At 43.0% G+C, this 14,401-nt stretch overlaps 1 protein-coding gene across 5 annotated transcripts in view; it reads right to left on the reverse strand.

The window, feature by feature from the left end:
- Positions 1 to 14,401, reverse strand: part of ARHGAP6 (Rho GTPase activating protein 6) — a 474,790-nt gene that overhangs the window by 71,666 nt on the left and 388,723 nt on the right. For 4 of the 5 annotated variants that reach the window (XM_035029696.1, XM_035029699.1, XM_035029701.1 and 1 more), the window contains exon 2: positions 3,977 to 4,136. In XM_035029696.1, coding sequence (XP_034885587.1) covers positions 3,977 to 4,136 — 160 coding nt within the window. Of the gene's footprint in view, positions 1 to 3,976; positions 4,137 to 13,793; positions 14,169 to 14,401 lie in introns of those variants that run through there. The other variant, XM_035029700.1, reaches the window with a different exon arrangement.

Genomic DNA, 14,401 nt, shown 5'->3' on the forward strand with positions numbered 1-14,401 from the left:
GAAGAAGAAGAAGGTAGCGGGAGGGGAAGAATGAAGGGGGGGGAATCGGAGGGGTAGACGAGCCATGAGAGACGATGGACTCTGAAAAACAAACAGGGTTCTAGAGGGGAGGGGGGTGGGAGGATGGGTTAGCCTGGTGGTGGGTATTGAGGAGGGCACATTCTGCATGGAGCACTGGGTGTTATGCACAAACAATGAATCATGGAACACTTCATCTAAAACTAATGATGTAATGTATGGGGATTAACATAAGAATAAAAAAATAAATAAAAAAAAAAAAGAAACTTTTGTCGTGTTAAGGCGCTGAGGGGTTAGCCTACCTCAGCTAACACAAGTGTGTATCTGTGAGATACATTCTTAAAAGTAATATTGCTGAGCCATTTAAAAGTTAGGTGTTGCCCAATTGCCTTGTGAGTTAGTGCAACAGCGAAACTCCTACCAATAGTACGAGAGTGTCTGTTTTCCCAGCAAGTACATTACCCCACTTTTGGAGCTGTTCCAATCTGAGAGGAAAAAAAACCTTCCTTGGTGTTTAGCTTGCATTTCTTTTAACACACAGGAGGGTGAGCACCTTTTCAAATATTTGTCAGGCATTGGTATTTCTTTTTCTGTGTGCTGCCTGTAATTTGCCTATATTTTAATTATTTTTCTTTTCCAGATTAATTTGTAATAAAGCTTTATATAGTAGTTAGCCTTTAGCTGGTCAGATGTGCTGTAAATTCCTATTTATTTATTTGTTTGCCACACAGATGATTCTATCTTTTGTTCTTTAACGTAGTGAAACGTGTCATTCGCTTCATGTTTTCTGGGTAATGCCTTCCGCAATGTAAAAACATATAAATATCCAGCTATGGTTTGTTTTGGTGCACTTAACAGTTTCATTAAAAACATCCTCAAATATTTCTTCCACATCAACTTATTTTGATGTAGGGACTAAGGTCAGAGTCCAACCTTTTCTCTTCAATGGTTGTCTCATTGTCACTAAGACTTAATAATAATCCAACATTTTCCCCTTGACCAAAAGAAAAAAAGAGCCATATTTACCATGTCGTAAGTTCCTGTATTTTTGTTCATTTCTGAACTCTGTTGTCTTCTATTGACCTGCTTCACAAATACTCTTTTAACTGCTTTCGATGTATGACATTTTACTGAATGGATAGGGATACTCTCCACTTGACCTCTTTCTCAAATTTCCCCTGCCTACTCTTACATAGTTATTTGTCTAGATGATGTTTAGAGCAATTTAGTGATAATACAAAAACAAATTGTTTTGGTGTGGTTTTTGGAATCACATTCAGTTTATAGCTCACTAATGACATAATTGACATCTTTATATTACTGATTCTTCTTATTCAAGAAAACTACAGATTTCTGTATTTATTTCTAACTTCTCTTATCCAACTGAGATCCCACGGTCTGGGGTTATCATCACTCCCGTGGACACTGTATTAATTAGTTTCCTACCACTTCTGTAACAAACGACCACAAACTTAGTGGCTTAAACGACTCAAATTTATCATCTGACATTTCTGGAGGTCAGAAGTCTGAAACAGGTCTCGCTGGGCTAAAACCAAGGCGCCAGCAGGATTGTATCCTTTCCAGGGAGAATCCGTTTCCTCGCTCTGACTGTTCCTCCATAGTCCTGGCTCTCTCAGACTCAGCTGTAGCCTGGGAAAGTTTCTCTGCTTTTCAATAACCATGTGCTTGGCTCCGGCCATCCCAGATAAACCAGGATCATCTTGCTATCTCAAGGACCTTGACCGATCACATCTGCAAAGATTTGGGAGCGGGTGAGGAAACAGTCGCAGGACGTGGCCGTCTTCGGGAGTGCATTATTCTGCCTACCACTGATGTCCTCTCAACAGTCTTGTCCCTCTCTACCGTCACTGAACTTGCCTAGAAAATCCTAACTCTGGGGAGAGGAGATTGGATTCACTAGGGCTGGGAAGTTTAAAGCGCGACGTGGTTATGTTTCGCTGTAGCCATGTTTAGCTGCCAGGATGTTTATTTTGCAATTTAAATTCCCAGCTACTAGCCTCAAATGGACCTTTCGGGCCACATTGCAATCCTGCAACACTGCTGGTCCATTGGCTCCCCTCTCGTCCGCTCCTCTCCTCTTTCCTCCAGCCTCCAGGACCTCCTCGCCATCCTCACTCCTAGCAGATGACATTGCTTCCTAGCTCGCTGACAGCGGAGAGGCAGTCTGGAGCAAAATCCCACGTGCTTGCCCACTGTCTTCTAATCTGTCTGCACCTGCGCCCGTATCACCCATGTCCACCTATCGTTATAGGTCGGGAGGTCAGAGTCTGCTGGTGCTCTGGACCCCACCCCTGCAGTCACTCTTGGAAGTCACCTCAGTCACTTCCCCACCATCCACTCCTCGATTCTTCCCTTTCTATGGGGAACCCCAGCAGCCCATGAATATGTCAGGCCATCATTCATCTGAGCCCTGGAAGCACCAGTCTCTCGGAGGAAGAGGGTCTCCAAACCGATACCCATAAACAAATGCCTACAATCCTTCTAGAGCGACAAAGAACAAAAGTGTGAGCTTGAGTATGTTTTCATTTTCATCATACCCACTGTCTCATTAGGCTTGCTATCATTTCTTTAGGTTCTAGGCCGTGGCCACTGTATTGCTTTTTCCTGAATAAATTATCCACACAGTGAATCTGACCCTGTTTAGAACCTCCACTTAGGGGTTCACATGCAACCAAATGGCCACCCTCGGACCAAAGCTGCCATCACAACACTCGGCGCTGGCCCTGTATTTGAAGGACCTCGGTTGATGTCTATAATCATCTGCCCCAAAGAAGAGCTTCAGAACTCTTGGGTGATTGATGTCTGTTTCTCTCCACCCAGCCACACGATTCCTTCTCTCCTCCATAAATAAGAAATCATTTGTAAATCATTAGTTCCTATTTTGATAGAAAATATCAAAATAACTCCTATAGCTCAAACGTCTTTGAACATCTTGATAGAGCAAATATTACCCTGAATATGCTAGGAACCACACAGTCTCAGTAACAACTAATGGAGACAGAGCTTCCAGCAGATCATTTTTATAAAACTGTTTGGTAAAGGTTATTTATTTAGTGGACTCTTTAAAAAGCAGGAACAAAGAGAAACATCAAATTAACTGGATTAAAAAACAAAGCTACAAAGAATGTTTGTTCCCTCGTATCTTATCTGATGTGCATCCAGTCTGGGTTTCATAGAACTTTTTAGAGTCATCATTCCCTTCACTACAAATTGGGTTTCCCGACAACATTTCTGTTCTGTTCAGAAACTGAAAGAACAACAAATCACCTTTGTGCTACACACTTTCACAAAGTATAAAGTACCCTTACAGAAGATGGTAAACATTCAAAAACACAATTTCATAGATTACAAGATTTCAAATACATGCGTCTTATCTTTACCAGAGTCAGGACCTGTATTTGTGAAAACTTCAGACCCTCAGGCCTGAATGGCTCCAGGGTCATGGTGGTGAACCTCAGCATAGACATGCCAGGTGAAAGATGATAAAAAAGAGTTAACATGAGTATCATCCCTGATTCTGGGTTAGCAGAAGGTCAAGTGACACGTTTTAATAGATTGCAAAAGCATTCTTTTCAACGGATTATTTTGAAATCCTGTTGAAATAGATACGGTTTTAGTTCGAGCTTGAAGTTGACCTTTCCATAAGTCCTTTTTAATTGATTGTTCTGAAGTTATGTAGACTAGCGAGATACACATGGCTTTCCCTTTCAATAACTCAAGCTGACCTTCCCTTTGAATAAACATATTGGTTGACACATCAACTGTCCCCCTTGAACATGTCTTTCAAAGTGGACATTAATGCCAGCCAACAACCAAGAAGCTGTCGCTTCCTTCCTGTGTTGATGTCAGGTGTGAGATGAGTCTGCAGCTTGTGGCTTTGGCAAAACAGACGTTTGAGTCACAGCGTTCCCTGGCGGAACGGCGCACACGGCCTTACCTTTGGGAATGGTGATGGGACAGCTCAGGTCACAGTCCTGCTGCAACTGATAAAAAGCCACTTCCTGCAGCCGGGCTCGCTCCAGCTCTGAGAGACTCTGGATGGGGACGGATCTCAGCCGCACACTGCGGCCAGACATGCTGTTCCAGGTGAAATCACCCTGCAGAACAAGGAGAACACATCAGGAGTTACAGAGCTCATCTATGTCTCACAAAGCTCATCCTTCCTCTTAGTCAGTCACAGAGTCAAGCAAACTTCCTCTTTGGGCTCCAAAGTTGTCTATCCATCGCTCAAATCAAATCTACTCTCAGCTAACCGTGAATTTTCTCAGTCCGTTGCAAACATCCAAATCTCTAGTATCTGCCGGATCACTTGATCTCATATAATGATTCACACAGAGGCCAAAGAAAGCTATGGGAAAGACATTGTGAGGGTCCTACTGCCTCTCTTCTCTGGGAACGCATGGGAACTTTCTGGTTATGTATCTCAGTCACAGGAAAAATTGCTGCCAGCTGCCGTCATGCACACTGGATCCAGGAGGGCAAACGTATGGCCAGCCTACTGGGTGCCGGCGACAGTGCCGGGTCGCACCAACAACCTTATGAGGCCGTTACCATTTCTGACCCTATCTTACACAGTTCACCCTTGAATGACACGGGTTTGGACTACACAAGTCTGCTCACTTGTACTTGGATATTTTTGGATAAATACTGTACAGTACTGTAAATGTATCTGCTCTTCCTTATGTATTTCTTTTTTAAAAAAAGATTTTATTTATTTCAGAGACAGAGACAGAATGCAAGCATGCACGGATGGGCGGAGGGGCTGAGGGAGAAGCAGACTCCCCACTGAGCAGGGAGCCCGATGAGGGGCTCGATCCCAGGTCCCTGGGATCATGACCTGAGCTGAAGGCAGACGCTTAACCGACTGAGCCACCCAGGCGCCCCCCTTACGATTTTCTTAATCACATCTTCTTTTCTCTAGCTTACTTTATTGTAAGAATACAGTCTATAATACATACAATATACAGTAAATTTATGTTATTGGTAAGACTTCCAGTCAAGTAGCCTATTAGTAGTTAAGTTTTGGGGGAGTCAAAAATTAAACACAGATTTTTGACTGCATGGGGGTGTTGATGCCCCAGCTCCCACAATGCTCAAGGGTAAACTGCATAGTATTTAATAATACAGTATACTATATAATAATACAATCTAGTATATTTACAATATATAACATATTATTATTAGATATAATACATACTTATGATACATGATTATAATCCATGTGTATGATACATTATAGCAATATTATAGTAACATTCAGTATATGTAAATAAATTATAATACAATGCAGATGAAATTGAGGCTTGCAGAAGTTAAGTAATTCTCCCCAAATCGTAGAACTTAACAAGATTTGGAACCAACCAGAACTCAAGCTAAAAACATGTGCCCTCAACTCTCTGCTAAATTGTGTAACCGCTAAGCTTCTATTTACAGCATTCTGAGCTATTTTGATCATGAGAGGTACAGAGATATGATCAATAAGAACTATGTATAATTGCAGAGACATCTGATGTTCAAATCCTCCACATCAAAGAATCAAAGGCAAGACTCCCCCAATCCTGAGTATGTTCATGTGCACACGTACATCCAGAGGGTGAAGAGCTCTATCCTCCCTGCAGACGGCGAGAATGTGATGCCCCGAGAAATAAGACCTCAGGATCTTCTGAAGCCCAATGTTCCCTAACTGAGGAGGACTTCCTGTGACCCACAGATGTCGGCCACCGCCCAAGAGCTTTGAAACATCAAAAAAAGTGCCTTGACCATCAAAAAAAGTTCCAGGAGGAAGGAGCGGTGCTGGCCCCCATGGGCAGTACCCGGGAGCTGCTGTGCATCTGAGGAACCCTTAAGGAACCCCCTAAGACTTCACCATCCTCACAGCTCACCTCACAAAAGAGAGACAAGAAAGACTGGCCCCAGCAGCTCTTAAAGCACCTGCGTTCCCTCGTGGTAGCAAATTCCTGCCAAAATGTTCATTCCGAGAGTAAATGGCACCCTGTTAATTCTTGGATATTTTTCCCCTTTGATGTGGGGTTGCGTGTATTTATTCATCCATTTAACGGATGGAGATGTTATGCTCTAGCAGGGGCAGACAATCACCAGGGTAAGTAAAGGGTATAGTGTGTTAAATATGGTAATGGCTAGGGATGGACCAAAAAGCAGGGAAGGGGTCGGCAGTGTGAGGACAGGACATGATTTATGTTTTGGAGACAGTGGCCAGGAAAGGCCTCACAGGGAAGGCCACGTCTGGAAAGGAGTTAAAGGAAGTGAGGGCTTTTTGTTTGTCTTCACAAGTATGAGTCTGTATCCAGTGGATCATGGTGAGAACTAGCAGGAGCCCAGGCGGGGTTGGGGAGCACGATGTGGGGGACAATCTGGGCAGGGGAGTGAGTGAGCAAATCTAGGCAAAGTGGGTGACTGCTGTCACATCTGGTGAACTGAAAAGAATTCTCCCAGGCCCAGTATATTTTGCATTTTTTTCTTTCTTTTTTCTGTTTTTGGTATAATCGGAGGAAGCCCAAGTTTAGACAGGAGTTGGGGACTCACGCCTTGGGTGTACCTCTCACTCACACCCTTTAGGCTTAGGGTACCACAAGGTACAGTATCAGTGAATTGCATTTTTTCCTCCCAAACGGAAGTTCCAGATGAGTCGGTGACTTTTAAATATGAAGTTTAGGTATCTAGGAAAGCCCACTGCTATTTGAAGTGTCAAAAGGGAATTACATGCCTATTCATTAAAAAAGCATTTAAGAGTGAGACCTCCAATTGGCTCAATTATCTATAGCAGGGGTTGACTATCTTTTTCTGTAAAAGGCCAGACAGTAAATATTTCAGGCTTTGTAGGCCATGTGGTCTCTGTCAAAACTACTCAAATCTGTCTTTGTGGCAGAAAGCAGCCATAGACAACTCATAAATGAATGAGTGTGGCTGTGTTCCAGTAAAACTTCATTTATAAGAACAGGTGGAAGGCTGGGTTTGTCCAGGGGCTGTGGCTGGCCAACCTCTGAACCATAGCTTATGACTGAAATAAACCAATCCCTATAAGATACATTTTATTTTTATTTGCTATGTCCTCCTGGTTAATTATTTTTTTAAAAATTTAATGAGCACCTATTACATGCTGAGAACACTACTAGGCTTGGGATTATCAAAGTGACATCACAGTCCTTGTCCTTAAGGAGTTAAACTTTAATAAGGAAAAAGCACAAACAATCCATCAAACATAGAGATTGTGATACTGGAAGTCAGTACCAGATGCAACGGGGTGTCTAGGAGAAAAGGTTCGGACATCTGTCTGGGGGATCAAGGAAAGCTTTCTCGAGAAGGTGGTGTTTCAGTGGAGACTGGAAGGTTGAATAAGAGGAGTGAAGGTTTGTCCAGTAGAAATGCAACATTGGAAAAAACAGTGGGTGCCAAGGCAAATTAATTTGAGAAAACGAGCTCATTTGGGGAAATTACAGGGTTGGAGGGAGGGAAATAGCGGGAGGTGAAGCCACGCAGAAGTCAAGGCCAGATCCTGGAGGGCTTTTTCTGCGGGCATTGCAAAGTAGATTGGACTTTACTCAGTAGGTGATGGCTAGACATTAAGGAACCTTGAGTGCGAGTGGAGCCTGGTCAGATCTACATACGGGAAAGAGGACTGGAAACAAATTTTGAAAGAAATTGAGGGAGGGAGCACATCAAGCATGTAGAGATCAGCAAAGATGCCGAGTTAGGTTTGCTGCTGAGTCAAATTTGAATAAGTAGAGAGTAACACTCTCTAAGTCTCTAAGAGAGACACCTAGAACCACATACTACTCTTCTGTGATTTTTTTCAACCATTTAAAACCATTCTTAGCTTGGTGGTACAAAAAACAGCCAGCAAGCTGGATTTGGCCCACTGACTAGAGTTTGCCGATCCCTGATACAAAGAGATTAAGATCTTTTTTTTTTTTTTTAAGATTTTACTTATTTATTTGACAGAGAGAGACGCGGCAAGAGAGGGAACAAAAGCAGGGGGAGGGGGAGAGGGAGAAGCAGGCTTCCTGCCGAGCAGGGAGCCTGATGTGGGGCTCGATCCCAGAGCCCTGGGATCATGACCTGAGCCAAAGGCAGACACCTAACAACTGAGCCACCCAGGCGCCCCGATCTATTTGTTTTTTAATGGCATCTTTTCTGTTTTCACATGGTCTTCTCTCAGTACATGTCTGTGTCCTAACTCCTCTGCTTATTTTTTTTTTAAGATTTTATTTATTTATTTGAGACACAGAGAGAGAGAACGCACGCGCACATGCACGAGCAGGGGTGGTGGGGGGAGGGAGAAGCAGGCTCCCCGCTGAGCAGGGGAGCTTGATTCCAGGACTCCAGGATCATGACCTGAGTGGAAGGCAGACGCTCAGCCAACTGAGCCACCCAGGTGCCCCGATAAGGCTCTTTTAATATCCTGCACATATTTATTTAGCATCTACTACCATGTACCAGAGACCCTGTCCCAGGACCCTGCATCATGAGCTATATACATGGGCTAGATTCAGGAGGGCAAGAAACTCACCTGGTTTACTCACCTTGATGTTCCCAGTATTCAAGACAGTACCTGGCACTTAACTGTCAACTGAATAAATACCTGTCAATCTATGGACTAAACGAATCAGGTGCATCACAAGTTTAATAAGAAATTGGAAATGAACCACCCGTGTAATGTTTTATCTATGTGGGAGATGTCTTGTGGATTTGAATAAACTGCTAAGAAACAGTCTTTTGGGTTCCATGCTGGGCGTGGAGCCTGCTTAAGATTTGCCCTCTCCCTCTCTCTCTCTCTCTTTTATTTAAATTCAATTAATTAACATATGATGTACTCTCTCTCTCTTAAAAAAAAAAAAAAAGAGAAACAGTCTTTTGAAACAGAGCCTGTTGATGAGCCAAAAAATGCCAGTATATGAAGGCAGAATATAAACATAATATCAGACCCGCAGAATAATGAATCCATAACACCCACGCTCACCCATCAGACCTCTCAGGAGTAGGAAGACATGAACACAAAGGTTGATATTGCCCCGTGATCCTCATGACAAGCAGCCAGAAGAGCGCCAAAGCCCACCAGCCCAGCCTAGAATGTGCGTCTGGCTTTTCCTCAACCCTCAAATTGCATTCCAGGCCAGCATGTTTCTTTGGTGACTGTTCATCTCATAAATGGATGACTCATTTTAAGGCTCTCTGGCTCTAGTCTTTCGAGTGGTTGCCATAGGATTTTTCTTTCAAGGTTGAGAGTGGATGATTTCAAATTTGTTTCAATATCATAAATGTAAGTGAAGTTGAAACTACCAAATGTTTCTGGATAAACTAAAGGCCTTGACAATTGTAAAAATATTCTTTAAATCTGGGGTACTATTGGACAGCATTAACAAAGGGTAACAATATGATACAAAAAAGATAATAGCACAGTGGTTTTTGAGGGTGATTTTCGCCCCCTCAGGGGACTGCTGGCAATGTCTGGAAACATTTTTGGCTGTCGGAAGTCTGGGGAGGGCTTTGCTACTGGCATCTAGTGGGTAAAGGTCAGGGATCTGTTCAACATCCTACAACACACAAGACAGCCCCCCACAAAAAGGAAATGTCTGGCCCAAAAGGTTCATAGTCCAGAGGCTGAGAAACCCTGGCATAGCATACGTTAGGTCTGCTGTTAGGCCCAGATTACATAGAATCTCCTTAAAATGATGGTGTCAGGTGCTATTAACAACCATTGATGAGTTTGGTTTAACATTAAATGCATGCACTATGTATTCTTAAGTATATGGTACATTATTCTGTATATTATACATGTATTACTCTGTGTATTATGTAAATAAACAGAATTATGGAAGTTATTTAAAACTAGCATTAAGAAGCACAAACAGCACAAACCAATTTAAGAGGAACAAACAAACCAAAGAAAGGTCTCGATACAACAGAATCTTGATCAACTGGAGAACAGTTCACCAAAAGCATTAACTAAAGAGTCTTCCTTCCCACCAGAAGTATACGTCTCCACATTTCGAAAAAAAAAGAAGCAAAAGACAAACTGCAAAACCAACAATCTAATATCTGTGATTTATTCAGAAAGGTCATTCTTTTGAGTTAAATTGCATCTTTACAAACAGAATTGATTTTCCCATGAAATAAAATCGATTGAAATAATTTTGGTTTTGGTCTATACCACATTGTTTTCTTATGTCCTTGAGACTAGTCTCTAATTGTGGCATTTCTTTAACCTCATCCAACTGTAAACTTCCCAAGGCCAAGGGAGCCAACAAGGAGTGATGCAGGGCTGCTCAAAATATGGCCCGCAGACCCAGGGCAGTGGAATTACCTGGACAGATGATTCTTGTTAAACATGCAGGTTTCTGGGCTCTAAGGCAGGTTTAGGGAATTAGGGTCACAAGGAACGGGGCTCGAGTGCCTTCATCATAAGCCAGCATCCCCAGATGATTCTTAGTTTTGCACAATGAAGGTTGAGACCCACTGGTACGGTGGTGAAGACTTGGGTTCAGATGGAAATGAGCTCTTTGGCAAGATGCGGAACATCCCTGAGCCTCAGTGCCCTCATCAATAAGATGGAGCAAAGAACAAGACCACTCGCGCGTTTGCAGTGATCATATGAAACAATGCAAGGCAATTTCTTGGAGAGGGCTTATTAGCTCCCAGCAAGCCCTGAATACGTGGTAATTAAAGTTATAATATTAATCATCATTACTCTACATTTGCATCCCCCTTTTAAACCTGGCAGGTTTAGGGACACCAAAAACTCTTAAGAAATGTGCACTGAATTCATGAATAAATGCGTCCACTGTGTGTTAGATGCCTTTTCTAGGTGTTTACAAGCTAGCCAGCAGGAATGTGGCTCCACATGGGTGAGGAGCAGAAGAAAAGACCAGATCAGTAAGTTAAGGCCCGAAAAATGGCACGCCATTTAGGTAAACCATACCAGGGGCTAAATTTCTTTTTAACCGTTTTCTACTGTTTGCACAACCAAGGTTCCCAGATAATCACAATGTGTTGCTGAAGCATGGCATAAGTTTAAACACCAGGCTCGCAACCAACATTTCTGAAAAGGGCTGCCTAGTTCTTTATAACTCCAAAGTGAGCACAGCACCAGTGACAAGGAACTCCCTTCTTCATGAGCTTCTGCCAAAGCCAACCGTATGTGCGTAGCTGTCACACCCCTGTTTGGACTCTTAAAAGAAGTTATTTCTTGAGGGACTCAACAGAAGAACATTCGCTAATTTTTCTTCTCTTGATTTGTCATCCACTCCTTCTCAAAAGATCTTTAAGAAAATTTAACACCTCGGGGCGCCTGGGTGGCTCAGTCGTTAAGCGTCTGCCTTCGGCTCAGGTCATGATCCCGGGGTCCTGGGATCGAGCCCCGCATCGGGCTCCCTGCTCAGCGGGAAGCCTGCTTCTCCCTCTCCCACTCCCCCTGCTTGTGTTCCCTCTCTCGCTGTCTCTCTCTCTGTCAAATAAATAAATAAAATCTTAAAAAAAAAAAAAGAAAATTTAACACCTCTGCTACATCGGACATAATTTTTATGCTTTATTAATCTATTCTAGTCTGTTTTTTTTTTAAAGAAGGAATTTTAGAAAATTCTGAACAGTTGGTAGGTACAGCAGTCCATTTTTACCAGCTAGGCTGCTGGGGCTTAAATTCCACTTCTGCCACCTTCCCACCTTGTGGCTTTTAGGAAGCTATTTTCCCTCCTATGCTTTGTTTTCCTAATCCATGACATAGGGATGATGACCAGCCAGGGGTTGGCAAGCAAGTGCCTGGGAACCAAATCCTGCCGACTGATTGCTTTTGTAAATAAAGGTTTATCGGAACACAGCCACACTCATTCACTTAGGTATTGTTTACTGCTGCTTTCACTGGCCTGCAAAGCTGAAAATATTTACTATCTGGCCCTTCACAGAGAAAGTCTGCTGACCCCTGGACCAGACTAAAAGTAAAGGCACATCTATGATTAGGATTTGTCTTTAGGATCAACATCTTCCTCCTCTCCTAAGATTTTCTCTAGGCAACATCCCAAAGAGCCTGCAAAGAAATCACACAACATAGTAAGCATTGGGGATATTGGAAAGTATGTAAAAGTTGGGGTGATATAAAAGTGGTTATCTGCACATGGCCTGTTCACCGAAATTATTGATAAACCAAAGAAGTAGAAATGAACATTGTCGGGCGCCTGGGTGGCTCAGTTGGTTGGGCGACTGCCTTCGGCTCAGGTCATGATCCTGGAGTCCCGGGATCGAGTCCCGCATCGGGCTCCCTGCTCGGCAGGGAGTCTGCTTCTCCCTCTGACCCTCCCCACTCTCATGTGCTCTCTCTCATTCTCTCTCTCTCAAATAAATAAATAAAATCTTTTAAAAAAAAAGAAATGAACATTGTCGAGCCTGTACCGTGCTAACACCATCCAAAAAACCAAAATGTCACTCACATCTCGTTTCCGGTGGAAAGAACCTTTCTGATGGTTAGTATAGAGGGGATACAGCAACATACTGGGAGTCCCCAAAGGCAAAAACATCAGAACAAAAGGCCAATTTCATTTCTGTATATCCTCAGTTGGATCGTGGACTAGTCTACCCGCCACCAATTTAATTCTGAGTTTTAAGTTTCACTTGAATCTTGGATGGAGAGGACGTAATGCAGCCTGCGCTGACCCCAGAGTGTGAAAAATGGAAATGTTTGCAAGAATTAGAAATTCTCAGTGACCCGGCCAGCAGCTGATGGTTTTGCTTCTCTCTCTATAATTTAATTTAGTTCACTGACATTAGAAATGGCAGACCTCCGGGCATGGATTGGACCTTGAAGACACCGCTAGCACTCATGGACAGCTTACTCTCTGCTAGTGAGTGCTCTAAGCCCCTCATTTGTGGTAGCTCGTTTCTTTCTTACAGCAGCTCTCAGCACTGTGTTACCATCATTATTCCCATGCTTCAGATGAGGAAACGTAGGCACGAGTCTTAGGTAACTTGTCAAGATCACACGCCTAGTAAGTGGCAGAGTTGGGATCCGAAGCCGGGCTGTGGGCTCCAGGATTCAGGCCCCAAACCACTTTATGCATTTCATCACTTCTCATGATAAATTGATCCAAACCCCTACATTGACAAAGGAAGAAAGCAAGGTCCAAAGAAGTTAGCTGGCTCCTACAATAGCAGAGTGGGATCTGGGACATAAGGGTCCCATTCTGCCTCTTTCCCCCACGGGGTCTTTTCATTATGAGACACAGCCTCATAGCAGGGTAAGCCAGACAGTGTTTAAAAATCCAGGAGCTTACATTTTTCCTCTTTCGTAAAACAGAGCACATTAGATTTTTTTCTAATTAGCTTTATCTAATATCCAAGTTGTTCTCCAAAGCCCTTATTTATCTTATCCACAGCAACTAAAATGTCGCACCGAGTTCAAGAAGTCCAGAGGAGAAGATAAGCCACTTTATTCTTTCCGAACTCAAAACGGCCTGTGCCGAAGCTTTTGCAGAAAGCAGCCCAGTTAATGCTGTTCCCTGTCATCATGGCATGCTCCTCTCTGCTCCGCTTTGCTCATTTCAAGCTGCTCTAACATTATCAACCCATCTAAAAATAACATTCTCATAAATCTCTCCTGGCACAGACAGTACTTGGGCTGTCGCACATCTCAGACACAGATCAATCCACTTTTCTTCCCAAATCACAAGATAGATGTGTAAGAATCACAGCATTTTAGCACAATCATCTTCTTGAAAAGAAGTATAAGCATAGATATTTATATTGCTTACCCATGAATTACATTCGGCCGGGTCTGTGCTGTCCTAATTTAACCGAGCTAAGCTTGGAGTAGGAACTTGAGTCTGTTTTGGTTTGTTTTTTTAAATTATTCTTTTGGTGAAAGATGCAGGCTGCAATGGTAGATTACCACGGGTGTCTGAGAAATGGCCCAGCTCGCAGAGCTGTGTCTCCTACGGTACCTTTTGTCGCCAGAGACCTCTGCTACTGTGAATCTTGAGACCAAAAAGAAAAAAAAAAAAGCAATCTTGTCATTGGACCATTGAGAAGTTCCTGTCCCTTCAGAACGAGGCAGGCTGTGTCACTGAGTGAGCGTGCAAGTGAGTCAGTCAGTGTGCATGTGTGTGTGTGTGTGTGTGTGTGTGTGAGAGAGAGAGAGAGAGAGAGAGAGAATGGGGGAGGGAGGGATGAAAAGAATGCAGAGAAATTGAAACTGGATTTCCTGATTTTCATCTTAATAAGTATTTTGAAGAGATATTCTGGAGTGAGGAAAAGATTCCTCTTAAAAAAAAAAAAATCCCCTTTTCCACAGGGATCTACAAATGGTAATTGGATTGTAACTGTGCAAACTGTCCTTATTAGGAATCAACCAAAGAATGTT

This window comes from Mirounga leonina, unplaced genomic scaffold (assembly GCF_011800145.1).
Source record: "Mirounga leonina isolate KUSES-001 unplaced genomic scaffold, KU_Mleo_1.0 Mir_268, whole genome shotgun sequence".
NCBI classification, from domain to species: domain Eukaryota; kingdom Metazoa; phylum Chordata; class Mammalia; order Carnivora; family Phocidae; genus Mirounga; species Mirounga leonina.